The sequence below is a fragment of the Bufo bufo genome, chromosome 4 (genome assembly GCF_905171765.1).
Source record: "Bufo bufo chromosome 4, aBufBuf1.1, whole genome shotgun sequence".
NCBI lineage: Eukaryota > Metazoa > Chordata > Amphibia > Anura > Bufonidae > Bufo > Bufo bufo.
In genome coordinates this window covers 615,925,672-615,952,726 of record NC_053392.1, presented here as the reverse complement: position 1 = coordinate 615,952,726, position 27,055 = coordinate 615,925,672, and the positions used below count along the sequence as shown (strand labels likewise).

At 44.2% G+C, this 27,055-nt stretch overlaps 2 protein-coding genes and 1 long non-coding RNA gene across 3 annotated transcripts in view; all 3 read left to right on the top strand.

Moving 5' to 3' along the window:
- Positions 1 to 27,055, top strand: part of LOC120999664 (oocyte zinc finger protein XlCOF6-like) — a 2,208,135-nt gene that overhangs the window by 1,335,455 nt on the left and 845,625 nt on the right. The window lies entirely within an intron of this gene.
- The window catches only part of LOC120999657 (zinc finger protein 260-like), a 344,532-nt gene that overhangs the window by 279,728 nt on the left and 37,749 nt on the right, over positions 1 to 27,055 (top strand). Inside the window, exon 3 of the mRNA XM_040430651.1 lies at positions 904 to 1,001. Coding sequence (XP_040286585.1) covers positions 904 to 1,001 — 98 coding nt within the window. The remainder of the gene's footprint in view (positions 1 to 903; positions 1,002 to 27,055) is intronic.
- LOC120999724 lies at positions 5 to 470 on the top strand. The gene is made up of 3 exons (XR_005778583.1): positions 5 to 64; positions 148 to 300; positions 413 to 470. It is a non-coding gene; the product is annotated as an uncharacterized LOC120999724 (long non-coding RNA).

The following is a 27,055-nucleotide window of genomic DNA, read 5'->3' as shown; positions in this document are numbered from 1 at the left end:
CCTGATACATGAGCAGAAGATCCTAGAACTTACCACCAGGATCACTGAGCTGCTGAGCGGAGAGGTGAGCGCTGCTGGGAATGCTGCGACATTATACAATAATGCCAAGGGAGGGGTCTGGTAATGACTGTATCCTTGTGTTGTCAGGTTCCTATAAGGTGTCAGGATGTCGCTGTCTATTTCTCCATGGAGGAGTGGGAGTATTTAGAAGAACACATTGATCTGTACAAGGACAGAAACCACATGGCTACAAGGATATTAGACCTCACCCTGGAGATCATCTCCTTGATAACTGGAGAGGTGAGAGTCTCACATGGCATCACTCTTATCTCTAGTAATAAACCAGGGAAATGACTGGAAAGGTGAAGGATTCTTAGAATCTCTGTAGTGATCGGCGTCTCCCCATACACAGTATTACACAGTAGTGAAGAAGTCGTCTGGTGAGTATGTGACACCCCGTGTGTCAGGAGGATGGAGCAGGACCCAGAGCCCCATCACCGAGCCTCCACCTCATTCCCTGATACATGAGCAGAAGATCCTAGAACTTACCACCAGGATCACTGAGCTGCTGAGCGGAGAGGTGAGCGCTGCTGGGAATGCTGGGACATTATACAATAACGCCAAGGGAGGGGTCTGGTAATGACTGTATCCTTGTGTTGTCAGGTTCCTATAAGATGTCAGGATGTCGCTGTCTATTTCTCCATGGATGAGTGGGAGTATTTAGAAGAACATAAGGATCCCTACAAGTACTTAATGATGGAGAATCACCAGTCCCTCACATCACCGGGTAAGAGGAGACCTTCCATGACTGTAGAGATGAGAACAGTTCTGACAGTCAGATTCCCCATCATCTGATCATCACATATAGACAATGTATTCAGTCGCTGTGTGTATTTCCTACAGATGGATCCAGTCAGAGAAATCCACCAGAGAGATGTCCCAGTCCTCTATATTCCAAGGACTGTCCACAGGAAAAGCAGAATGTCCCACTGGATCATCAAGTAAGTGCAGCTGGGGTTTCTACCTATCCTCTACAGACTGATGTCTGGGGCATAACTAGAAATGGCAGGTTGGCATCTCCCCCAACCCCCACCAGTACACAGGTCGCCATCTGTTGCCATCTCTCCACACACAAATTTGTGCTTCAAAACAGCCTTGGGACAAACTCCTCCTAATTGTATGAAAGGGTCTTCCTGCCACATAAGCCTGCACCTGCTTCAGAGTCACGTCACTTGAGAATGTCATGTGACCCTGTGACATCAGAGGATCCTTAAGGTCCATGGTATTTATACAGTATATACAGTACACACACACTGTCAGTTACAGACATTCTGGGTTACTTTGGGGCCATCGCTCTTTGCTGCTTCCGCAGATGATTTTCTTTGCTTCCTCAGATGCCGGAACCCCAGCAGCAGTGGAGTATACTGTAGGCTCCATTGCATCTTGTTGTTGGCTACAAATGGTTTCTGGTGCCATAAAAGATTGTATTACATGTTCTCCTGTTTGGACATCCACTTGGCAACTGAGATTCAATGTGGGTAAAAGTAAAGTCCTGCAGAGTAGATGTAAGTCATAGACTAAATGACAGCACAATGCCAGTCAGCTGCATCTACAGCAGATACTGTCCTGTATTAACAGTCAGTGACTGACTCATCAGGTACAGAATCTTCCAAACATTATTACCTTCTCATCTAGAATCAGGTCACCACAAAGGACGAGAGCAAGTGGATATAAGGTTCAGTTTCCAGAAGCAATGACAGGCTTTTTACCATACAATAATGTAAGAACTGGAGGTGATGAGCACAGCGTCCTCTCCAGGATAGGATCAGGTCATTTCATCCAGAATAATGTCACATTTCATATGTGTAAGATACTTGTCTGAATGTTGATCCTGTCTGATCACCACGTGAGGAGCTCCTTCTTCTTCAGGACAGAAAGGTTCATGTCTTCTAGGGGTGTTTGATCTTCGCCTGGATATAAGATAAGCTAGCGGAGGCAGGGCCGTTTGAAGGAATTTGGGGGCCCCAAGCAAAATAGGCATGGAGGCCCCCCCTCCACGCCCTCCCCACCTTACGCACGCAAAGCCTACAGGAACCACAGTATAGCCATACAGTTTAAGTTCACCCACACTTTATATAAATAAAAAAGGAGGTTTACAGTGCAAATACTGCTGTTGCATTTAATGTGCATGAAATTTGAACATTTTCAACAAATGAACACATTAACATTTTTCAGTTCTTACAAACATGTGCAAATGATCTAAAACTGCTGTTTGCAAACCTTGTTTTCTGCAAAGGCAATCACAATGTCCTCCATGTCCTCAATTTTCTTTACTCCCTACCCTACCTTAGATAAGTTCCTAAGTTAATTCAGTCCTCCGGCTCCTTCCCTGGACCCTGTAGCGTGGCCGAGCTCCTCGCTCTCTACCTCCAGTCCTGGCTGTCACTCAGTGCGGCCGAGAACCGCGTGGTACAGGTCAGGAGATTCAGTTTCCTGTTCCCGGCCGCGGCTGGACTAAAAGGAAGTGAGCACTCAGTGTACACTTCCTGTCAGTCCGGCCGGGAACAGGAAACTGAATCCTCTGTTCCTGTACCGCGCGGTACCCGGCCGCACTGAGTGACAGCCAGGAGGTAGAGGAGGAGAGCTCGGCCACGCTACAGAGCAGCAGTCAGCAGAGGAGGAACTCGGGAGGTAACCAGGAGTGCTGCAGCCGCCTGAGGCTCTCTATAGAGCGCTCAGGCGGCTGCAGCCTTAAAGGAAGTAAAACAAGCACCGGCTCTGCTGCCCCGAGCCAGCTCGGGGCCCCAAGCAATTGCTTGTTTTGCCTGTCTGTTAGCGACGGGCCTGAGTGGAGTATAAAAATTGAAAGTGAGGGCGAGCACTCAACACCTGGACCCAATTAGTATTGCATTAAAATATTTATTAGATCACCATATAACAATATGACATATAAATGGACCATATAAACTAAAATCTAAAATACATTGTAAAATACCACTTGGGAAATGGTTAAATAGTGTCAGTCTCGTATGTTCAAAGCTACTGATATAAATGTAGCAAATATGTTTCACCGATGCGCTTCGCTATCCCATGCGCATATACAGATCTCAGTTATAGTATTTGCATGGCCATGCGTAGATTGCGGAGATGCTTCTGTTACAGGTGTGCGGCCTGTAACAGAAGCATCTCCGCAATCTACGCATGGCCATGCAAATACTATAACTATCGGAAGAAGTTGGATTCCTGAGACGCCGAGCACAGAACTTCAAAGTATTGCCGTGCAGTCCAGGTTACATACCACTTCCGAAATCCCGCGAGATCTGGGAACAGCTGATCACAGATACCACGAGCTAGACGCCGGAACAGCCGCTCGCAGCCTATTCACCACACACGTCCAGACAGACATCCTCGAAAGTGAGAGGAAGGTAGAAACATTAGAAGTTCAAACCTCATGCGGTGAGGCATACCAACTAAATGTGCACGGCCATTTAATTATTGGCATCCAAGGATACTAAGCAAAGTACATATGTGGTAGCGGGCATTGCTGAATACACCTGCGCTATTGCTTTGCTGACATTGGAGCAGCGCACACGAGTCAGACAAACTCATTGACTATCTGTATATGCGCATGGGATAGCGAAGCGCATCGGTGAAACATATTTGCTACATTTATATCAGTAGCTTTGAACATACGAGACTGACACTATTTAACCATTTCCCAAGTGGTATTTTACAATGTATTTTAGATTTTAGTTTATATGGTCCATTTATATGTCATATTGTTATATGGTGATTTAATAAATATTTTAATGCAATACTAATTGGGTCCAGGTGTTGAGTGCTCGCCCTCACTTTCAATTTTTGTTACATTTATCACTAGAGGAGGGGTGATCCTCTATATTGGGCTAGTAGCACCAAATCCAGAACCCCGCCTGAGGTGAGCCACCATTTTTGAGTTCTGAGTGGAGTATAGTTTTCTGTTTTCTCATGTCTTTAATGTGGGATCTTTACTGCAGGAAAGTTCAGGTGGAACGACGAGTGAGCATAAAAAACCCGGATCGGTGTCCGTGAATGGTAAGAACCTTTCATAAATCTCATTTGACTGTAAATGTCTTTAATAACCCCTAAAGGACCCTGCCATATTTCACTTTAAGGACCAGGCCATTATTTGCTAATCTGACCAGTGTCACTTTATGTGGTGATAACTTTAAAGCGCTTTTACTTATTTAAGCCATTCTGAGATTGCCTTCTCGTCACATATTGTACTTCATGACAGTGATAAAATTGAGTAAAAAAAAAATATTTTCAGAAACTACACCCCTCAAGGTATTCGAAACTGATTTTACAAATTGTGTTAACCCTTTAGGTGTTCCACAATAATTAATGGAAAATGGAGATGAAATTTAAAAATGTAACTTTTTTGGCAGATTTTCCATTTTAATCCATTTTTCCAGTTACAAAGCAAGGGTTAACAGCCAAACAAAACTCAATATTTATTACCCTGATTCTGTAGTTTACAGAAACACCCCAAATGTGGTCGTAAACTGCTGTACGGGCACACGGCAGGGTGCAGAAGAAAAGGAACGCCATTTGGTTTTTGGAAGGCAGATTTTACTGGGATAATTTTAAGTTGCCATGTCCCATTTGAAGTCCCCCTGATGCACCCCTAGAGTAGAAACTCCAAAAAAGTGACCCCATTTTGGAAACTACAGGATAAGGAGGCGGTTTTGTTGGTACTATTTTAGGGTACATATGATTTTTGATTGCTCTATATTACACCTTTTCTGAGGCAAGGTAAAAAAAAATAGCTGTTTTGGCACCGTTTTTATTTTTTGTTTTTCACAAAGTTCATCTGACGGGTTAGATAATGTGTTATTTTTATATAGCAGGTTGTTACGGACGCGACAATACCAAATATGACTACTTTATTTGGTTGTTTGTTTCAGTTTTATATAATAAAGCATTAAAAAAAAAAAAAGATTTTTTAGTGTCTCCACATTCTGAAAGCCGTAAGTCTTTTATTTTTTGGGCGATTTTCTTAGGTAGGGGCTCATTTCTTGTGGGATGAGATGACTGTTTGATTGCTTTTATTGTGGGGTGCGTATGACTTTTTGATCGCTTGGTATTACACTTTATGTGATGTAAGGTGACAAGAAAAATGTTTTTTTAGCACAGTTTCTATTTTCATTTTTGGACGGTGTTCACTTGAGGGGTTAGTTCATGTGGTATTTTCATATAGCAGGTCATTACAGATGTGGCAATACCTAATATGTATACTTCTTTTTATTTATTTAAGTCTTACACAATAATGTCATTTTTGAAACAAAAAAATCATGTTTTAGTGTCTCCATATTCTGAGAGCCATAAATTATTTTTTTTTTTTTACGGTGTTCATCTGAGGGGTTAGGTCATGTATTATTTTTATATATCAGGTTGTTATGGACGTGGAGATACCTGATATGTATATATTTTTTTATTTACTTAAGTTCTACACAATAACAGCATTCGTGAAACCAAAAAAAATATGTTTTAGTGTCTCCATGGTCTGAGAGACATTTTTTTTATTTTTTGGGCAATTGTCTTAGGTAGGAGCTCATTTTTTGCGGGATGAGGTGACGGTTAGATTGGTACTATTTCGGGGGGTATACACCTATTTTATCGCTTGGTGTTGCATTTTAAGTGATGTAAGGTGACAAAAAAAATGTTTTTTTAGCACAGTTTATATTTTATTTTTTTGACGGTGTTCATTTGAGGGGTAAGTTCATGTGATATTCTTATAGAGCCAGTAAATACGGACATGGCGATACCTAATATGTCTACTTTTATTTTTTTCCCTATTTAAAAAATAAATAAATAACGTTATTTTGGGAAAAGGACGCTTTTTTTTTTTTTTTTACTTGAAACTTTTTTTTTTGTAAAACTTAATTTTTTTACTTTTTTTTACTTTATTTACTGCCGAGGATTGGGCAGGCGCATCTTCTGCACCCCCCGCCCCCGATCACCGTGCTGTACATGTACGGCATTGGTCCTTGAGTCACAGACATCTGCGCCGTACATGTATGGCGCAGATCCTTAGGGGGGGTTAATGGGAAATCTGATAGGAAGTTCAGAGAAACCTCCTCCTCCTGGATATAGTGCCCCAATATATTCATCATCTTCCTTGGCACCGGTACAATGTGACACAATATGGACAGAAACAATCACAAAAAGACTGGAGGGTAAATGCTGTTTCTGAGTAAAGGTCACATGATCCGATAGGCCTCAGTTATAAACCTGTAGTATATGGACCCATGGGGTGTTATTATTATTATTATTATTAGGTGTTATTTGCACTGTATTTGTATTATTTTAATAGTTTTTGGACTTGGTGATGCCCATGATGTTTTATTTATTTATTTAAAAAAAAATTTTTTTTTAAATATTTTATTATTAGAATACAAAATTTATATCCATATTACACATTTGATATTATAAAGTCCATAAGTCCGTCAATTCTGATTTTTAGCCATAATTAACAATAATTGCATACAAGTGTCCATAATAATGTAAACATTTAAAAATCAAGTGGAGGTCTCTTACTGAGGAGGATGGCAGGATTCACCCGACATCCACAGCTTAGTAAAGCAGATGGACAAAGCATCTCATTTAGCGCAAGTTCTCTATAAGGGGCAGGGGTAAGAGGCCCGCAGTCCAGACGGCCGCCAAGCAGCGAGCGCGCCTCGCGCACGCCCTCCCCCAGACACGGGTAAGCACGATCGGCAGGATTGACATTCATGTGGCTGATCACTTGATGCTCACATGCTGCGTAAGAGGCGAGCTTACAGCGATCTTTAATCGCAAACATTTAATAAAACAGAAAACAGAAAGGGGGGTCCAGCAGTCTTTTATCACAGTGGTAGAAAACCCACTCGCATATTTTACTGCCTCATCCCCATGTGATTAAATTGAATATCAATGCCGTGATTCGCCGTACCTCGCGTATATTCACATTGATATCTCATGTGGCAGAGAACTCGAGTCGAGTATCACTCGGCAGTCACCGGCAGTTGAAGAGGATATAGACAAAAAACACAGCCAGAGACCCGCTCTGTCCCATTAAAAGAACACATAGTAGCGCACCCACCACGTGTGTCATATCACTGCCCGCAGTCGGACCTCATGTCTGAAGGAAAGAGCTGTACCCCGAGTCGCGCCAGATGCCCGGACGCCCCTAGGTCCCGAGCCCCGGTCCCCCGCCCATATACCGCTCGATATTATGTATAAATAAGAATTCCAACCATTATTTAATGCCGGAAGGTCCCCCCATCCTCCAACATTCCTAGAGATACTGCTGTGCACCAGTATACCTTCACATTCTTCACCGATGCAATACATAGAAGAGACCGGAGAAATAGAATTTTCCCCGACTCACCCCACCAGCCCACCCCCCCACCTTGCAGGAAAAGGAAAGAAAAAAAAAAAAAGAAAAAATAACGAAGGGAAGAAGGGTCCTAATTAATTAATTAACCATGTCCCAATCTTTCCACAAATTATTCCACTTTAAGTAGGATCCTCTTTGTTTGTACAGGATCTTCTCATAGCTTTTCACTTTCTCAACCAAGCCCAGCCAGTTATTACAGTCTGGGGCGGAAGAGCAAAACCATGATCTAGAAATAAGGAGCCTAGCTAAGAACATCACCTTAATCAACAGATGGCATTTTATAGGCGGATAATTAACCTCCGATAAATCTCCCAGGACCCATATCCTGGGGGACAAAGGGACAACAATATTAAGTTTACGCGCCAGGTTCTTTTGAACCAAGCTCCAATACCTACTCACCATTGGGCAATCCCAGAACAGATGTAAGTGATCTGCCTCGGAATCACCACAACGTGGGCAGTCAGAGGAGGCCCTGAGTCCTCTTCTATGTAACCATTTGGGTGTCACATAAATTTTGTGCAAAATATTAAATTGTACAACAGTGTGGTTAAAATTATGTGAAACCAACTTTAAGCTTTCCCCTATGTTCTCCCAGTTTGGAAGGCCCACCTCTGAAAGGAGAGAAGACCAGGCTCTCTGTCCTGGAGAGAGAACATCCAAAAAGAAATTATCCATTAAGTGTCTATAACAGTGTGATAGTTTAATTCTCGTGTCAGTTTTCTTACAAATTAAATCATGTAGAAATAGAGGAGTATCTAGAATAAAGAAGTGACTATTCGGAGTGCTAGAGAGTGCTGACCTCAATTGGAAATATGCATACCAAGCCATCTCACCTAAATTTGCCCTTAATTCCATGAGGGGCAAAATTTGTCCACCACTGACTACTTGATGTAGGTACTGAACATTTTTGGTCCTCCAATACTGGCGGCAGCTTAAATCATTTAAATTAAAAAGTTTTGGGTTATGCCATAATGGGGTGCAGATAAGTGATGCCTTAACTCCGCACCAGCTCCTTATGGCCAACCAAGTCTTTATAGCCATTCTGCAGAAAAATGTGTACCCGCTCAGTGTATTTGATAGATAATCAGATTCCAGTACGGTGAAGAAATCAGAGAAGCCTGCATCTTCCACCACTTTACTGCAGAAAGGGCTATTTTCCCAGTCATTAAAAAGACAGAGTTGGGAGGCCACAAAATAGCCCCTAAAATAGGGGAGGTTGAGACCTCCCCGATTGTAGGGCATAGAAAAATAAAGTACCTTCAGTCTCACGCGCTTCCTCCCCCATAGTAAATCATTGAGCATCCGCTCTATCAATCTAAAGTACTTATCTGCGATCCATACAGGCGAGTTGCGCAAGACGTAAAGAACCTGGGGCAGCACTACCATTTTTATTAAAGAAATTCTGTCCGCTCTTCCTGGCAGAATTTTTTGCCATATCTTAATTTTGGCTCTCAACTTCATCAGCAAGGGAATCAGGTTAAGTTGTAAATATTCCTGAGGTTTGGCAGAAACTGTTATCCCCAGGTACTTTATTGAATCAGAGATCGTTAACTGATTATTCCATTCACCTCGCAACTCGTCTATAGGGAGGAGAACGGTCTTCTTCCAATTGATCTCAAGTCCGGACGGATCAGAAAAAAGACCAACCAGGTCCATTATGCGAGGGAGAGTGGTGTCTGTTTGATGAATAAAAACCAGGATGTCATCTGCGTAAAGGGATACACGGTCATGCTTCCCCATTATGCCAAAACCGACCCCCTTCGGGTCCTGTCTTATCATAGCCGCTAAAGGTTCAATATAAATATTAAATAAAAGAGGGGAGATGGGACAGCCTTGACGGGTGCCTCTTCCTAAAGTGAAACTCTGTCGTCGAATCATTGATCCTAATCCTGGCAACTGGAGAATTGTAAAGTAGCTGGACCATCGCCATAAATCTTGGGCCAAAGCCCATTTTTTTCATTACCGCCCAGAGAAAAGTCCACTCCACCCTGACGAAGGCTTTAGTAGCATCCAGCGACAGGATGGAGCGGGCACCACGCCCGGGGGACTGAGTATTCATAAATAGCCTGTGCAGATTGTGATGGGTACCCCTTTTTGGCATGAAGCCATTTTGATCTGGGTGTATAATGGTGGGCATAACCCGCGAAAGCCTCCTAGCCAGAACTTTTGATAGTAACTTAGAGTCAGTGTTTAATAAGGATATTGGTCTATAGGAGCTCAATTCTGCCGGGTCTTAATCCTTTTTTAGAATTAAAACAATGAGAGCCTCCATCATAGAGTATGGTAGTCTCCCTCCCTGTGTTGCTTGGGAGAAAACCTCTAACAACTGGGGGAGAATCACATCACTATACTTGCGATAGACCTCGTATGGAAGGCCATCCAATCCTGGCGATGAGTTCCCCGAGATGGACCCAAGGGCCTCCTGCAGCTCCGTGAGAGACAACTCCTCCTCCAGATATTCTATTTGAGCTTCATTTAAAGTAGGAAGTGGAATTCTCTCCAGGAACCGCATCGCCAGTTCAGATGACAAACCAGGGGAGGATCTATATATCTGAGCAAAATGTTTTATTTTTTAATTGTTTACTTTTTTAGTCTTAGGGAAGTCTTAGGGTGATTTGAATTTAAAATTTCTTTATATATTTTCAAACTTTTTTTTAAATCACCCAAAGTAACTATAACAAGCAATCATTAAATTGCCACTTGTATTCCGTAATGGATATTTATGCATATACAAGATTCAATATATTCCAATGCAATGCTGCCTCCTGCAGGCCAGCATTGGAATATACTAGTAATTGACCTGGAAGCCTTGTGAAGGCTCGGGCCTATTACTAGTAGGGGACTCCTTCCTTGATCTCAGCCAGGGGACGGTGGACCAGTCCGGGAAGCTCGCGGCTCCCAGTTTTAGCTCTCCCAGATGCTGTGGTCAAATGTGACAATTGCATCTGAGAGCGCCAAAACCGGGAGCCGTTTGCTATCTAATCATTATCTGTGTATTTGTCATATCTAACTCTGAACCGATGTCACCGATCAGTACCCTAGCCTATTTCATATAATAGACCAGAATGCCATCACTTTCTTAAAGGGGTTATGCAGCAATATATATTATTGATCCTCAGAATAGGTCATTGATATCAGATTGGCAGGGGTCTGACACCCGGTACCCCCGCTAATAAGCTGTTTGTAGAGGAGGGCTGCTTTTCTTCATTATACTGCCTGTCATCTTCACAGTTTGGGCGGCGCAGTGTAATGACAGGTACTCTCTTTATTCACTTGCAGCTGCGTCCTCTTCAAACAGCTGATCGGTGGGGGTGCCGGCTGTCGTACCCTCGGGTGGTGGTGTGATGAATTATCCACGGGTCACATAGTGAGACCGCATCTATTAAATTGGCGAAGTCTCTGGAAGACGGTCTAATTGATGTTTGTGGTGCGGAATTGTCTAGAGTGGGATAGATGGTATTAAAATCACCTCCAATAATTAGATTAAGATCTGCTCTAGGTAAGAGGAGGGCCTGGAGTCTGGCAAAAAAAATCTGTGTTCTTCTGATTAGATGTATATATATTTAAAAGAGTGTATGGCTTCCCCGCTATTTGTATTCGGAGTAGTATATATCTGCCCCCTTTGTCTTCAAGTTCTTCGTCTATTGACACACCTAAGCCCCTAAACAATAGTATGGCTACTCCTCTGGCTTTGGACGTATAGTTCGATGAGTGACATCCATCAAGCCAAGTCGCCCGTAGGTCCCTATTGGACCCTCGCTTCTAGTGTGTTTCTTGTAGGAATATTACATCCGGCTTCATGAGTTTTTAAATCGGTGAGGACCTTTTTCCGTTTGACTGGGTTATCGAAACATTCCAAGATATCAGTTAAGGGGGAGGGGGTGTGATAGTCCCCTGTGTCATCAGATGTGTGTGATGTCATTTGATCTCGAGGCTATGGTGTAGAGATTCAAGAATTGCATCATGACTAACCATTCCATGTCATCCCAGCAGTCACAGAGAGCAGAGTGGCGGGACCGAGGTGGAGTACTCAGGGGCCCGCGCGTCACGGCCAAGTTCCTGGAGGAGGAAAATAAGAGGCGATGAGAGGGCAATAATAGTAACAGAACATACAAAAAACCATGTAAACAATTGCACATTGGTGCGAACAAAGGCGGGTCTCATTGTGAACGATACAGCGTCCTGCAGACTAGTACTGTGGGGGCAGTGAGACCCATATGATGACCACGATGGTGAGATCACGGGCATAGAAAGGTACATGGTACTCTACCATTATGGTGGTACAGGCTTCAGTTCTCTGTATCAAGGCGGAAGTGGCGTCTGGCGTCACGCGGATCTTCAAAAATTAGTTGCCTGCCTAATTTTGCCGGATAAAGCAGCTGGAATCGGATCGCCCTGTCATATAGACCTTGGCATATTGGGATAAATGCTCAGCGTTTCTGGGTGACCGACATGGAAAAGTCCTAAAAGAGCAAGACGTTGTGTCCTCGCATTTACAGGGTGCGTTGGTACGCAATTCCAGTACTTTGCGATGACCGGACTGGTCTTAGGTTGTCCATTCCAGCCGGTTTAGGTGGTCCAATTCTGTATACTTGTTCAATATGACGTTTATCAGTCGACATCTCCAGGCCCAACACCGCAGGCATATTCATGGCAAGATATGTGAGTAGGTCGTCCCCAGTAACACTCTCCGGGATGCCTAGAAACAGGGCCGTTTCTTGGGCCGGGCGGGCCGGGCAGCCGCCCGGGGCGCTGTCAGATGGGGGAGATGAGCGCTGCTGCCGGCATTTACGAATCCAAGGTATAGCCGGCATTTACAAATCCAAGGTATAGTCATTTGTATTGCCGACCTCAGGAGAGGGTAAGATGTGTCTGGGATTCGAACCCACAACCTTCAGTATCAGAGGCAAAGCATTTACCCACACAGCCATAAGAGCTGCCTTGCTACTGACTGATCTATACACATGACAGCTGCCCCAACACACCCAGCACTGCTATATCTCTATATGACAGCTGTCCCAGCACACTCAGCTCTGCTATATCTCTATATATGATAGCTGCCCCAGCACACCCAGCTCTGCTACATCTAATACATATGACAGCTGCACCAGCACACTCAGCTCTACTATATCTCTATATATCACAGCTGCCCCAGCAAACCCAGCTCTGCTACATTTATACACATGACAGCTGCACAAACACACCCAGCTCTGCTACATCTATACACATGACAGCTGCCCCAGCACACTCAGCTCTACTATATCTCTATATATCTATCTACTGTATAGCAATACTTAGAGATATATAGATGTAGCAGAGCTGGGTGTGCTGGGGCAGCTGTCATATATAGAGATATAGTAGAGCTGAGTGTGCTGGTGCAGCTGTCATGTGTATTAGATGTAGTAGAGCTGGGTGTGCTGGGGCAGCTATCATATATAGAGATATAGCAGAGCTGAGTGTGCTGGCACAGCTGTCATATAGAAGTGCTGGGTGTGTTGGGGCAGCTGTCATGTGTATAGATGTACACTTAGCCAGCTATAACAGTAGAAGTCTCATATGTTTTCAGTCAGTAGCAAGGCAGATCTTATGGCCGTGTGGTTAGGTGCTTTGCCTCTGATACAGAAGGTCGTGGGTTCGAATCCCAGCAGAAACTTTTCTGAAATACATGCTAAATTAGAATACACAAGCACTGACTCCATATATGGACATACAGGGCAGGACACAGGAAGAGGCTGACATGGAGGTAAGTATAAGTGTTTTTTTTTTTTTTTTAATACCCGACTGTTACTGCCATGGGGGGAGCGGAAGGCACTTGATACTGGCACATGGGGGGAGGGGGGTTGGCACCTGAAACTGGCACAGGAGGGGGGTTGGCACCTGATACTGGCACATGGGGGGGTTGGCACTATGATACTGGCACATGGGGGGGGGGCACTTGATACTGGCACTTTTGGGGGGGGGAGATGGCACTATGATACTGGCACATGGGGGGGGGGGGAGGCACTTGATACTGGCACTTTTTTTGGGGGGGGGGGAGATGGCACTTTGATACTGGGACATGGGGGGGAGAGAGAAGCACTTGATACTGGCACATGGGGGGGTTTGGCACTATGATACTGGCACATGGGGGGTGGGAAGGAGAGAGGCACTTGATACTGGCCAATGGGGGCGGGGAGATGGCACTATGATACTGGGACATGTGGGGGGGGGAGGAGAGAGGCACTTAATACTGGTACAAGATGGGGGGGCATCTATGGGGACACTTACTGGCACATTATTGGGGGTCATTATGGGGGACACTATATCGGCAGCCTATCAGAGGCCGGACACTGAGGGCATCTACTGGGGCACTATATATGGGGCATTTTATAATGGTACATTATGGGGGGCACTAGCAGGAAGGGGGGAGAGGAGCAGTATGGGGGAATTTACTGGGGGCACTATATAGGGGTATTTTATACTGGGACATTATGGGGGCACTATTGGGACATTAGCTCAACTGGGGGCATTACAAGGGGGTATTTTTTGCACTGTCACATTATAAGGAGAATTATTTCTACTAGGGGGGGGGGGGGCATTATGGTGGGCTTTATTACTCCCCCTGCTCTGCTATTTCTCTGCCCCTTCTCCAAATCCTTATTATGAAATCTTTATCATTAGGATAAAGCACAACATCAGCTCCACCGAGCCCCCGGCCAAAGTGTTGAAGTGGCGTCCGAGATCCCCAAGGGCCGAGCCAAGTAATTGTAAGTTTTCATGTGAAATATTTTTATGTTATACACACATAGCCTACACTGTGCCACACAATATACAGTATACCGCTACACTGTGCCACACAATATACAGTATACCTCTACACTGTGTAGGGGTTAGGCTCCATTCACATGTCCGCAAAATGGGTCCGCATCCGTTCCGCAATTTTGCGGAACGGGTGCAGACCGATTCATTCTCTATGGGGACGAAATGGATGCGGACAGCACACAGTGTGCTGTCTGCATCCGCAATTGCGGAGCGCGGCCCCGATCTTCGGGTCCGCAGCTCCGCAAAAGATAGAACATGTCCTATTCTTGTGCGCAGCTGCGGACAAGAATAGGCATTTCTATAGGGGTGCCGGGCGGGTGTGTTGTGGACCCTCAATTTGCATAAAAAATAAAAATATATATATGGTGAGACGGTTGCAAGTACTCTTCTGATATGATTTTATCGAGCAGTTTTGGGGGGGAAGTGGGCATTTTTTTTTTACACTCGCCCTGAGAGAAATTTTACCTAGAAACTGCACTGCCTAGAAATCGAAGGTTGTTGCAGCGATCCCGATTCTCCAGGTCCTCTAGTTTAGTGGTTAAAGGCTACTCTGCTTCTCTACAATGTTGTATGGTGCGTTCCAAGTTGGAGATGGATCTCCTGAGCTGCGTGTTTATTCTCTAGGTATGAGATTTTTTGAGAGTTCGTGGTAATTATTTGCAAGGCAGAGTTAATACAGGAATGGAGTACCTCCAGTCTTTTGTCAAAGAGAGGTAGGAGAACCCTGGAGACTTCTTGCGCCACAGTAGAAGCATGATTACAACCGTCCACCGTGGAGTGCGAAGTGTCATATGTAGGGGAGAGGTTAGGCGGCGTGATGTCACCATCTGTAATAAGTTCAGATGAGAAGGACATATCCGAGGCTGATTGAGAGGAGTCTTGAGTATTCCTGAGTGGTTTTTTTGGCAATTTGCCCGCAGATTTGGACATTTTAGTTTAGGTATCAGTGGCAGCTATGGCAGATTGCGTCTGAGAGGTGGTACGTGTTGTTTTAGAAGAGTTCTTGGCCACAAATGTGTCCATAATCTCTGTTAGGTTTAAGCCTGTGTAACTGATGTTTGAATTGTGTTAGGTATTTGGGAGGGTAATCCTTTTAAGATATTTATACTATTAGGAAGACAAAGCAAAATTTGACCATAAAGAGTTGTAGAAGCATCAGTGCTAGTAATAGATGATGTTATTCCGTAATAGGCCACAAGGTGTCACTATTGGCTCAAAAGTGACTGTGTGAAGATAAGTGAGGGAATTTTCGACATGGAGGTAAGTATAAGTGTTTTTTTTTTTTTTTTAATACCCGACTGTTACTGCCATGGGGGGAGCGGAAGGCACTTGATACTGGCACATGGGGGGAGGGGGGTTGGCACCTGAAACTGGCACAGGAGGGGGGTTGGCACCTGATACTGGCACATGGGGGGGTTGGCACTATGATACTGGCACATGGGGGGGGCACTTGATACTGGCACTTTTGGGGGGGGGAGATGGCACTATGATACTGGCACATGGGGGGGGGGGAGGCACTTGATACTGGCACTTTTTTTTGGGGGGGGGAGATGGCACTTTGATACTGGGACATGGGGGGGAGAGAGAAGCACTTGATACTGGCACATGGGGGGGTTTGGCACTATGATACTGGCACATGGGGGGTGGGAAGGAGAGAGGCACTTGATACTGGCCAATGGGGGCGGGGAGATGGCACTATGATACTGGGACATGTGGGGGGGGAGGAGAGAGGCACTTAATACTGGTACAAGATGGGGGGGCATCTATGGGGACACTTACTGGCACATTATTGGGGGTCATTATGGGGGACACTATATCGGCAGCCTATCAGAGGCCGGACACTGAGGGCATCTACTGGGGCACTATATATGGGGCATTTTATAATGGTACATTATGGGGGGCACTAGCAGGAAGGGGGGAGAGGAGCAGTATGGGGGAATTTACTGGGGGCACTATATAGGGGTATTTTATACTGGGACATTATGGGGGCACTATTGGGACATTAGCTCAACTGGGGGCATTACAAGGGGGTATTTTTTGCACTGTCACATTATAAGGAGAATTATTTCTACTAGGGGGGGGGGCATTATGGTGGGCTTTATTACTCCCCCTGCTCTGCTATTTCTCTGCCCCTTCTCCAAATCCTTATTCAGACTATGGAAACAGTAAAACATGATTTTTTTTGCTTCAAAAATGAAATCATTGTGTAAAACTTACATAAATAAAAAAAAAAGGATACATATTAGGTATCGCCGCATCCGTGACAACCTGGTCTATAAAAATATCACATGATCTAGTCAGATGAATGTTGTAAATAACAAAAAATAAAAACGGTGCCAAAACAGCTATTTCTTGTTATCTTGACTCACAAAAAGTGTAATATAGAGCAACCAAAAATCATATGTACACTAAACTAGTACCAACAATACTGCCACCCTATCCCGTAGTTTCTAAAATGGGGTCACTTTTTTGGAGTTTCTACTCTAGGGGTGCATCAGGGGTGCTTCAAATGGGACATGGTGTCAAAAAAACCAGTCCAGCAAAATCTCCCTTCCAAAAACCGTATGGCATTCCTTTCCTTCTGCGCCCTGCCGTGTGCCCGTACAGCGGTTTATGACCACATATGGGGTGTTTCTGTAAACTACAGAATCAGGGCCATAAATATTGAGTTTTGTTTGGCTGTTAACCCTTGCTTTGTAAAAGTAAAAAAAATATTAAAATGGAAAATCTGCCAAAAAAGTTAAATTTTGAAATTGTATCTCTATTTTACATTAATTCTTGTGGAACACCTAAAGCGTTAACGACGTTTGTAAAATCAGTTTTGAATACCTTGAGGGGTGTAGTTTCTTAGATGGGGTCACTTTTATGGAGTTTCTACTCTAGGGTTGCATCAGGGGGGGCTTCAATTGGGACATGGTGTCAAAAAAACCAGTCCAGCAAAATCTGCCTACCAAAAACCATATGGCATTCCTTTCCTTCTGCGCCCTGCCGTGTGCCCGTACAGTAGTTTACGACCACATATGGGGTGTTTCTGTAAACTACAGAATCAGGGCCATAAATATTGAGTTTGGTTTTGCTGTTAACCCTTGCTTTGTAACTGGAAAAAAATTATTAAAATGGAAAATCTGCCAAAAAAGTCAAATTTTGAAATTGTATCTCTATTTTCCATTAATTCTTGTGGAACACCTAAAGGGTTAACAAAGTTTGTAAAATCAGTTTTGAATACCTTGAGGGGTGTAGTTTATAGAATAGGGTCATTTTGGGGTGGTTTCTATTATGTAAGCCTCGCAAAGTGACTTCAGACCTGAACTGGTCCCTAAAAATTGGGTTTTTGAAAATTTCTGAAAAATTTAAAGATTTGCTTCTAAACTTCTAAGCCTTGTAACATCCTCAAAAAATAAAATATCATTCCCAAAATGATCCAAACATGAAGTAGACATATGGGGAATGTAAAGTAATAACTATTTTTGGAGGTATTACTATGTATTATAGAAGTAGAGAAATTGAAATTTGCAATTTTTTACAAATGTTTGGTAAATTAGTTTTTTTTTTTATAAATAAAAATACATTTTTTTTACTTCATTTTGCCAGTGTAATGAAGTACAATATGTGACTAAAAAACAATCTCAGAATGGCCTGGATAAGGCCGAATGCACACGGCCGTGTTCTGCGGCTGAGAGCGGTCCGTGGTATGGCGGGCTGGATTCCTGTTCAGAGCAGGAGCGCACGGCGTCATTGGTTGCTATGACTCCGTGCGCTTCAAGCCGCCGCTGCTGTACAGTAATACACTCATATGATCTATACTAGTGTATTACTGTACAGCGGCATGAAGCGCATGGCGTCGTAGCAACCAATGACGCCGTGCGCTTCTGCTCTGAACAGGAATCCAGCCTGGCATACCACGGACCGCTCTCGGCCGCGGAACACGGCTGTGTGCATTCGGCCTAAGTCAAAGTGTTTTAAAGTTATCAGCACTTGTGACACTGGTCAGATTTGCAAAAGATGGCCAAGTCCTTAAGGTGAAATAGGGCTGAATCCTTAAGGGGTTAAAGTTCCCCTACATGTTTCGCCATCCAACCGTCATGATCAGGGTTCAAGAGCTTAAAGGGGGTTTCCAGGATTTTAATATTGATGACCTATACTCAGGTTAGTAGAAACAAATATGCAGGAACAGCACACAACGGTCTGTACTTCTTACAGAAGGATGCAACAGCCCCGCATCGGCCGTGGATCCAGTTAGCCAGAAAATGTGTAGAAATCAAATAGCGGTGGCAGCATCTCTCATCACTTCATCTTTATTGAGGACTTCACAGCATACAAAGACTGAGCAACTTTTCGGCTGTACAACAGCCTTTGTCAAGCATGTATCCTCAGGTTAGGTCATCAATATCATATTGGCGGGGGTTAGACACCTGGCACCCCCACCAATCAGTTGATTAAAGAGAAGGCCGCGCTTCGTGCGACTGCTGCCTTCCTTTCATTGTTTACCTGCTTGCCGTCGACATTGCAGCAGTTAGCAGTGTAATTACAAGAAGCCATCCCATTCACTTCTATGGGACGGCTCCTTCCTATCCAAGTGTATTCGAGCAATCATACTGATCTGCAGAATGAAGCAAACATATTTTTTATGCCACATGGTAAACATTGTAAAATGCAAAAATCTGTGTTGGAATTGCTGTTGTTTTTTCACATTCCCACCCAAAAAGAGTTAACAAAAATAAATCATTAAGTTGTATGTGCCCTAAAATTGCAAGTAAATATAGAATGCAGCAATGGAACAACAGGAAAAAAGGGGTTAAGGGGGATACAAGGGCTGAGAATGGAAAAAGGAAAGGTGTAAGAAAAATAGACAAGAAAGTTGCCACAATATGAAAAGCACAAATAGGGCACAACAGCGATCAAAACAAAAGGAGAAGATGTATCAAATCTTGTTGAAAGGAAAATGGAGTTGCTGCCCATGACAACCTATCAAATCAATTATTTAATTTTCCAAAGGTTGTCCTATTATGATTGGAATCTGAATGGTGGCCACCTGCTCTAGTTTTGATAATTTTCATCAAAGCTCATTAAGCACTTGGGTGAGATATGGTTTTGTAAAGCATATAATAGGGCCATACATTAAGCGTATACACAGGTGGTGTGTACATGTTTATGCTGAATTTCCTTCCACTCATGATATCTATTATATTCATTTTTGGTGGTATCTTTTGAATTTCTGGAACTTTTGTTGTCTGTTGACATTGGGATGTATTGGACTGTATGGTCTGGATAGAAACACATGTCACCATCTCTACAAGGAAATATATTCCTGGACAACAAAAACTCCTAAAAACTCAAGACGAGATTAGACGGACTGATGGATCGACTGGTTGTCAGGAAGGAAGCATTCCTTCTGGACAGCTGGCTGCTCGATCAGTGAAGAAGAACGCTGCATTTTCAAGCAGCAAACTCTTTCACAGTATGAGGATGAGGGATCGCTATAGAGATCCCTCATCCCCATACAGAATCATTGTTTCTGGGCAGCAGATTGCTGTTTAGACCTCACAATCTTCTGTCCAGAAACAATGATTGGTGGTGCCTGCACGAACAGCAGGATCACCTGATGAACAATCGTTTTGCTCGTTCATCAGGTGATCCGCGGCACATTTAGTTGGCAAGATTACCGGGAAGATCGCTCGCATTAACTGTCATTCCCGATAATCAAGACGATTATTGGTTCCTTCAAATCTACCTTTACTGAAACTGTACACTATACTGTTATCTCACATGTCTTATTGATTTTATTTTTTATGCCTTACAATTGTTTCAAAGAATCTAGATTCATTAATAATAAAAAATTTGCTTTGGGAAAAAAATCAACTTTTGTTAAATTTTCTAGGTGAAAACAGGATGAGAGTATACCATAAGAATCTTCATTTACCTTTGTATGATAAAGCAGAAGATAACAATACCACACAAGCTAATTCAATAACTCCTAATGTACTATCAGTCCTTCACAGTGGAGATCTATCCACCGATACTGCTGGTCACAAGAAACCTTCATCGAATCAATTACTGACTGGCAAAAGAAGAACTAAACAGAAGAGTGGAAAAATATTTTCACATGGGAAACCTTTTAAGAAGAAATCTAATCTTTCTTTATATGAGAGAAATTGCAGAGATAAAAAGTCATTTTCATGCACTGAATGTGGAAAATCTTTTACAAGAAAAGTTATTCTAGTTGGACATCAGAGAAGTCACATAGGGGAGAAGAGGTATTCATGTTCAGAATGTGGGAAATTTTTTATGTGGAAATCCTCTCGAAAGAAACATCAGAGAACTCACACAAGAGCAAAGCCATATTCATGTTCAGAATGTCAGAAATGTTTTAGTCAGAAATCTGGTCTTATGACACATTTAAGAATTCATACAGGGGAGAAGCCATTTTCATGTTCAGAATGTGGAAAATGTTTTCCCAGTCAATCAAGTTTTATTCGGCATCAGAGAACTCACACTGGTGAGAAGCCATTCTCATGTATTGAATGTGGAAAGTGTTTTAGACATAAATCAGATCTTGTTAAACATCAGAGAATTCACACAGGAGAGAAGCCGTTTCTGTGTCCTGAATGTGGAAAGTGTTTCAGTCATAAATCAGATCTTGTAAAACATCAAAGAATTCACACAGGAGAGAAGCCATTTTCATGCTCAGAATGTGGGAAATGTTTTAGTGAGAAATCTGGTCTTTTGAAACATCTAAGAATCCACTTAGGACAGAAGACATTTTCATGTTCAGAATGTGGGAAATGTTTTAGTCTGAAATCACAGCTTGTTGGACATCAGAGAATTCACACAGGGGAAAAGCCATATTCATGTTCAGAATGTGGGAAATGTTTTATGTGGAAATGCTCTCAAAAGAATCATGAGAGAACACACACAAGAGCGAAGCCATTTTCATGTTCAGAATGTCAGAAATGTTTTAGTCAGAAATCTAATCTTGTGAAACATTTAAGAATTCATACAGGGGAGAAGCCATTTTCATGTTCAGAATGTCAGAAATGTTTTAGTCAAAAATCTGTTCTTGTGAGACATCAGAGAAGTCACAGTGGGGAGAAGCCATTTTCATGTTCAGAATGTGGAAAATGTTTTACCCGTCAATCCAGTTTTATTCTTCATCAGAGAACTCACACTGGTGAAAAGCCATTCTCATGTACGGAATGTGGAAAGTGTTTTAATCATAAATCTGATCTTGTTAAACATCAGAGAATTCACACAGGAGAGAAGCCTTTTCTGTGTCCTGAATGTGGGAAGTGTTTTCGTATGAAAGCAATGCTTGTAGTACATCAAAGAATTCACACAGGAGAGAAGCCATTTTCATGCTCAGAATGTGGGAAATGTTTTAGTGAGAAATCATATCTTGTCAAACATCTAAGAATCCACTTAGGACAGAAGAAATTTTCATGTTCAGAATGTGGGATATGTTTTATCCTTCAATCAAGTCTTATTCGACATCAGAAAGCTCACACAGTTGAGAAGTCTGACCTGTCTTCAAGATAGTTATTATCAGATTGGGGGGGGGGGGTCGACACTCAAGACCCCCACCAATCAGCTGTTTGAAGAGGCCTCCTTGCAGCTTACAAAGCACAATGCTTTCCATGGGATAGCGGATGTGCTTGGTATTGCAGCTTAGTCTCATTCACTTCAATATCACTGAGCTGCTTCTAGGCCATATTAACGATGAATGAAATGGTTGGCGTAGAAAGCAGCCAAAAGGCTTACCTGAGCTGATCGTCAATTGCTGCTAAAGGTGTTGTCATCATGGCCATAACAGGTGACTGTCACATCACAACCACTTATACTGGAAGTGATTTATCAATGGCTACTTGAATAACAGATATGATCTATAGAGCAGAAGATGTAGAGAACCCTACTATCAGAATATTATTTTTCAAACAAATGGTTCAAGAGTGTTTAGTCTGAGAAAAATAAAAAAAATCTCTACTAAAGGGGGAAGTACTACTGTAATAAAGATAATTTCTCATCTCTGATCTGTCATTAAATATCTCAAGTTTTCTTAACATGGAATTTCATTTACTGAGTTACTAGTATGGTTGAGCGAACCCAAACTTTAGGGTTTTTGGACCCCGGACCCGAACCCGAACATTTCAGTAAAAGTTTGGGTTTGGTGTTCGGCGCTTTCTTGGCGCTTTTTGAACAAGCGGTTAACTGTCTGACCTTAGAATCCATCACAGCCATGCCTACTAATGGCATGGCTGTGATTGGCCAGTATAGCATGTGACCCAGCCTCTATATAAGCTGGAGTCACGTAGCGCTGCACGTCACTCTGCTGTGCTTAGTGTAGGGAGAGGATGCTGCTGGTGATTTCAGGGAGACAATAGGAGAGACTCTTTGCTCAAAATCTGAATCTAACTCAGCGATCTACATACATTGTGTTTTGTCGGTGCAGGGCACAATTTTTTTATCCTGCCCTGAGCACAGTGACCGAAAAAAAAAAACTTTAATAAGTCAGTTAGGTGGGCGGCGGCCATTTTATGCAAGCTCAGTGCACCAGCTCTGCATCTGAGCTTTTGGGACATTTAAAATCCCAAATCTTTTGGCAATATACAACATCTGGATTAGTCAGTGTGCAATTTAAGCTAGAAATACAGCCATCATTTTCTGGGGTTTTAAAAACACACTTTTTTGCCCAAAACCACTATTTTCAGGCCTTGCAGCATCAGCACGTGTGAAATTACAGGCTTATATACTGCTGTCAAATTCAGTTATTAAACACTCGTTTGGGCAAAAGAAATTAGGTTGGCAGCCTTTGATGCAGATGTCATTGTGAGATACACCCTTTATACATTTAGGTTAGAGTCAGATATTTGAAATACCGCTATTTGGTGCACAAATCTTTCATTGAGGCCTACTGTGAGTCAGGCCGTGTGAGATAAACCCTGTATATACAGGGCTTATATTCTCTCATTAATAAAACACCCTTTTTGGGGAAAAATACACAATATTTCAGGCCTTGCAGCATCTTGATGTTTGAAATTCCTGGGTTATATACTGCTGCCATATTGATTTATTAAACAAACACCCGTTTGGGCAAAAAAAGTTTATTTGGCAGCCTTTGCTGCATATGTCATTGTGAGATACACTCTTAATACATTTGGGTTGGATTCGGATATTTTAAATACCGCAATTTGGTGCACAAATCTTTAATTCAGGCCTACTGTGGGTCAGGCCGTGTGAGATACACCCTTTACATACAAGGGTTTGATTCAGGCATTTGAAATACAGCCATTTTGGTCTAAGAAATCTTTAATTGAGGCCTACTGTGGGTCAGGCCGTGTGAGATACACCCTGTATATACAGGGGTTTGATTCAGGTATTTGAAATACAGCCATTTTGGGTAAAGAAATCTTTAATTGAGGCCTACAGTGGGTCAGGCCGTGTGAGATACACCCTGTACATACTGTCGTTCTATTCTACTATTAATTAAACACCCATTTAGGGCAAGATCCGAAATTCGAGAAATATGAGGAGAGCGTCAAATAAGGGACGTGGCCCAGGTCGTGTTGCTGCTGGTGGAGCTCCTGTTGCAGGGAGAGGACGTGGTCGATCTGTGCCAGCTACACGCACAAGTGAAAACCCTTCCTCAGGTGCGAGTAGGCGACAGAACCTGCAGCGGTATTTGGTCGGGCCTAATGCGGCTCTACGAATGGTGAGGCCTGAACAAGTACAGGCCATAGTAGATTGGGTTGCTGACAGTGGATCCAGTTCATTCACATTGTCTCCCACTCAGTCTCCTGCTGAAAGACCACAGTTGGCACCTGCAGCCGATGTCCATCAGTCTTTCACCTCACCCCCTTGCAAATCAGCCAAGCAGTCTGAGCCCCAAGTCACGCAGCAGTCTCTTCTGCTTTTTGATGACTCTGTTAGCAGGGTTTCCCAGGGCCATCCACCTAGCCCTGCCCCAGAAGTGGAAGAGATTGAGTGCACCGATGCCCAACCACTTATCTTTCAAGATGAGTACATGGGAGGGCCATCGCAGCCATCGGATGATGACGAAACACAGGTGCCAACTGCTGGGGCTTTCGAAAGTGTGCAGACCGACAAGGAAGGCAGGGGTGAAGACTGGATGGAAGATGATGTGGAGGACGATGAGGTCTACGACCCCACCTGGAATCAAGGTCATGCGAGTGACCTATGTAGTTCGGAGGAAGAGGCGGTGGTCGTACAAAGCCACCAGCACAGTAGAAGAGGGAGCAGGGTGCAAAAGCGGAGCGGCAGTCCTCTAGACAGTACGCCTGCTACTGCTCACTGCAGCAAGGGACCGAGCACACCAAAGCCAGCTCCAAGGAGTTCCCTGGCGTGGCAGCTCTTCAGACAATGTGCTGACGACAAGACACGAGTGGTTTGCACGCTGTGCAATCAGAGCCTGAAGCGAGGCATAAACGTTTTCAACCTGAGCACAACCTGCATGACCAGGCATTTAAGTGCAAAGCACGAGCTGCAGTGGAGTAGACACCTTTAAAATCCAAGAAAGGTCTCTGGCTCCTCCTGCTTCCTCTTCTGCTGCAGTCTCGGCCTCTACATCCACCTCTGGAGTGACAGTGCCACCTTCCACCCCGCAAACAGAGGATCTGCCAGCAACACCAACACCTGGGTCACCAAGCATTTCCACAATGTCCCAAGGAAGCGTTCAGCTCTCCATCTCCCAAACGCTGGAGAGGAAGAGGAAGTACCCCCCTGAAGTACCCACGATCCCTAGCCCTGAATGCCAGCATTTCTAAATTACTGGCCTTTGAAATGCTGTCATTCCGTCTGGTGGAGACGGATAGTTTTAAAGGCATTATGGCGGTGGCTGTCCCACAATACGTCGTGCCCAGCCTCCACTACTTTTCCAGGAGAGCCATCCCTTCCCTGCACAACCAAGTAGGGGACAAAATCAGGTGTGTACTGCGCAACGCCATCTGTGGCAAGTTGCACCGGACTACGGATATGTGGACTAGTAAGCACGGTCAGGGACGTTATATCTCCATAACAGCACACTGGGTAAATGCAGTGGCGGCTGGGCCTGAGGCGGATAGCAGTTTGGCGCATGTCCTTCCACCACCGAGGATTGCAGGGTGCTTCAGTTTGCCTCCTGTTGCTTCCTCCTCCTACTCTGCTTCCTCATCCTCTACCAGCTCCTCATCCGGTCATTGTAACACCTTCACCACCAACTTCAGCACAGCCAGGGGTAAACGACAGCAGGCAGTTTTAAAACGTATCTGTTTGAGGGACAAACCCTACACCGCGCTGTGGACGGGCCTTGAACAACAGACTGATGAGTGGTTTGTGCCAGTCAGCCACAAGCCTGGCCTGGTGGTGTGCGATAATGGGCGAAATCTCGTAGCAGCTCTGGGACTAGCCGGTTTGACGCACATCCCTTGCCTGGCGCATGTGCTGAATTTGGTGGTGCAGACATTCCTTAAAAATTACCCCGATATATCAGAGCTGCTGCATAAAGAGCGGGCTTTCGGCGTTCTCACCCTGCTGCTGCTCCCCTGTCATCACTGCAACGTAACTTCGGCCTTCCCGCTCACCGCCTCATATGCGACGTGCCCAAAAGGTGGAACTCCACCTTGCACATGCTGGCCAGACTGTGCGAGCAACAGCAGGCCATAGTGGAGTTTCAGCTGCAGCACGCACGGGTTAGTCGCTCGGCGGAACAGCACCACTTCACCACCAATGACTGGGCCTCTGTCACGACCATGGTCATGGTTGTGACTCTGGATCCGCATGCAGTTGCCTGCGGTTTGGGTTTATTGTTCAACCACTGGTGAGTGCTGTTAATATGTTGCCTCACGTGTGGTTGCCGTTGGCAACATGATTGGTACTTGGTAGTATAGCAGCCTGAGCTGTTGCTAGGCAGCTTGCTGTCAAGTGCATGCGGTTGCACCTGGTTGGGTGTGTGTGTATATATGCACTTTGTATGTCTGGTGTGCACGAGGTTTATGTAGGTGTGCACTGTGACACTTCCCTTCACTGTAGCTGCCCGTGGCAACGTTTGGTATTGTGTACATGTGGTGGCAGTGTCTCGGCCTTCTGGCTGACTCCCAGGACATGGTTGCCACGCATGTCGTTGCCTGCGGTAACAGCTGCAGTGTAATTGTTTTATGTACACTTCCCCTTTAAATGGCTTTTTCCCTTGCCTGGTGTTGGAAAGGTTAACTCCCTTCTTAGTGTGTGAACACTGCGTGTGTCTGTGGGTGTGTGGCCACTTGGGGCTATTTAGCTCCTGCTGGATGCCAGACTCTGAGGGGTACTTCAGCCATGGTTAGCTGATGTCATCCTCCTGGTTTATACCATCTGTCAGTGAGAGCCACCCTTGTGGTCATAAAACTTGATGTCTGATGTCTGATGTTAGATGATATGGATATGGTCTTTCTGTTTATTGCAGCTATGGTTTCCTGGGTTCCTGTGTGATGTGTGGTGTGTGCTGTGTCCGTTAGTATTGTTGTGGACAGCAGCACCTGTACATGGGTTCCAGGATTTGTTGTCTGTGGCAGGTGAGTGTTGTGTTTGCATTTACCTGCCATTGCCATTAGCTGTTTCTGTTCTCCTTTGTAGCTTGGCCACTTTAGACTCCTGTTCCTCCATGTCCAGGAGGAACGGGCTGTCTACCCAGCTCCTAGTTCAGGGATCGACGGAGGGTCAGAAGGGATCCAAGGTTCCTGAGCATGAGCGCTCCTACCTTCAAGGGCGGCTCATGCAGCTAGGAGTCAGGGTCAGATTAGGGAAGCTCTAGGAGGTGACCTGCTCCCTAATTCTGTGGTACTGGCCAAGTAGCGACCTTCCATATTCTGG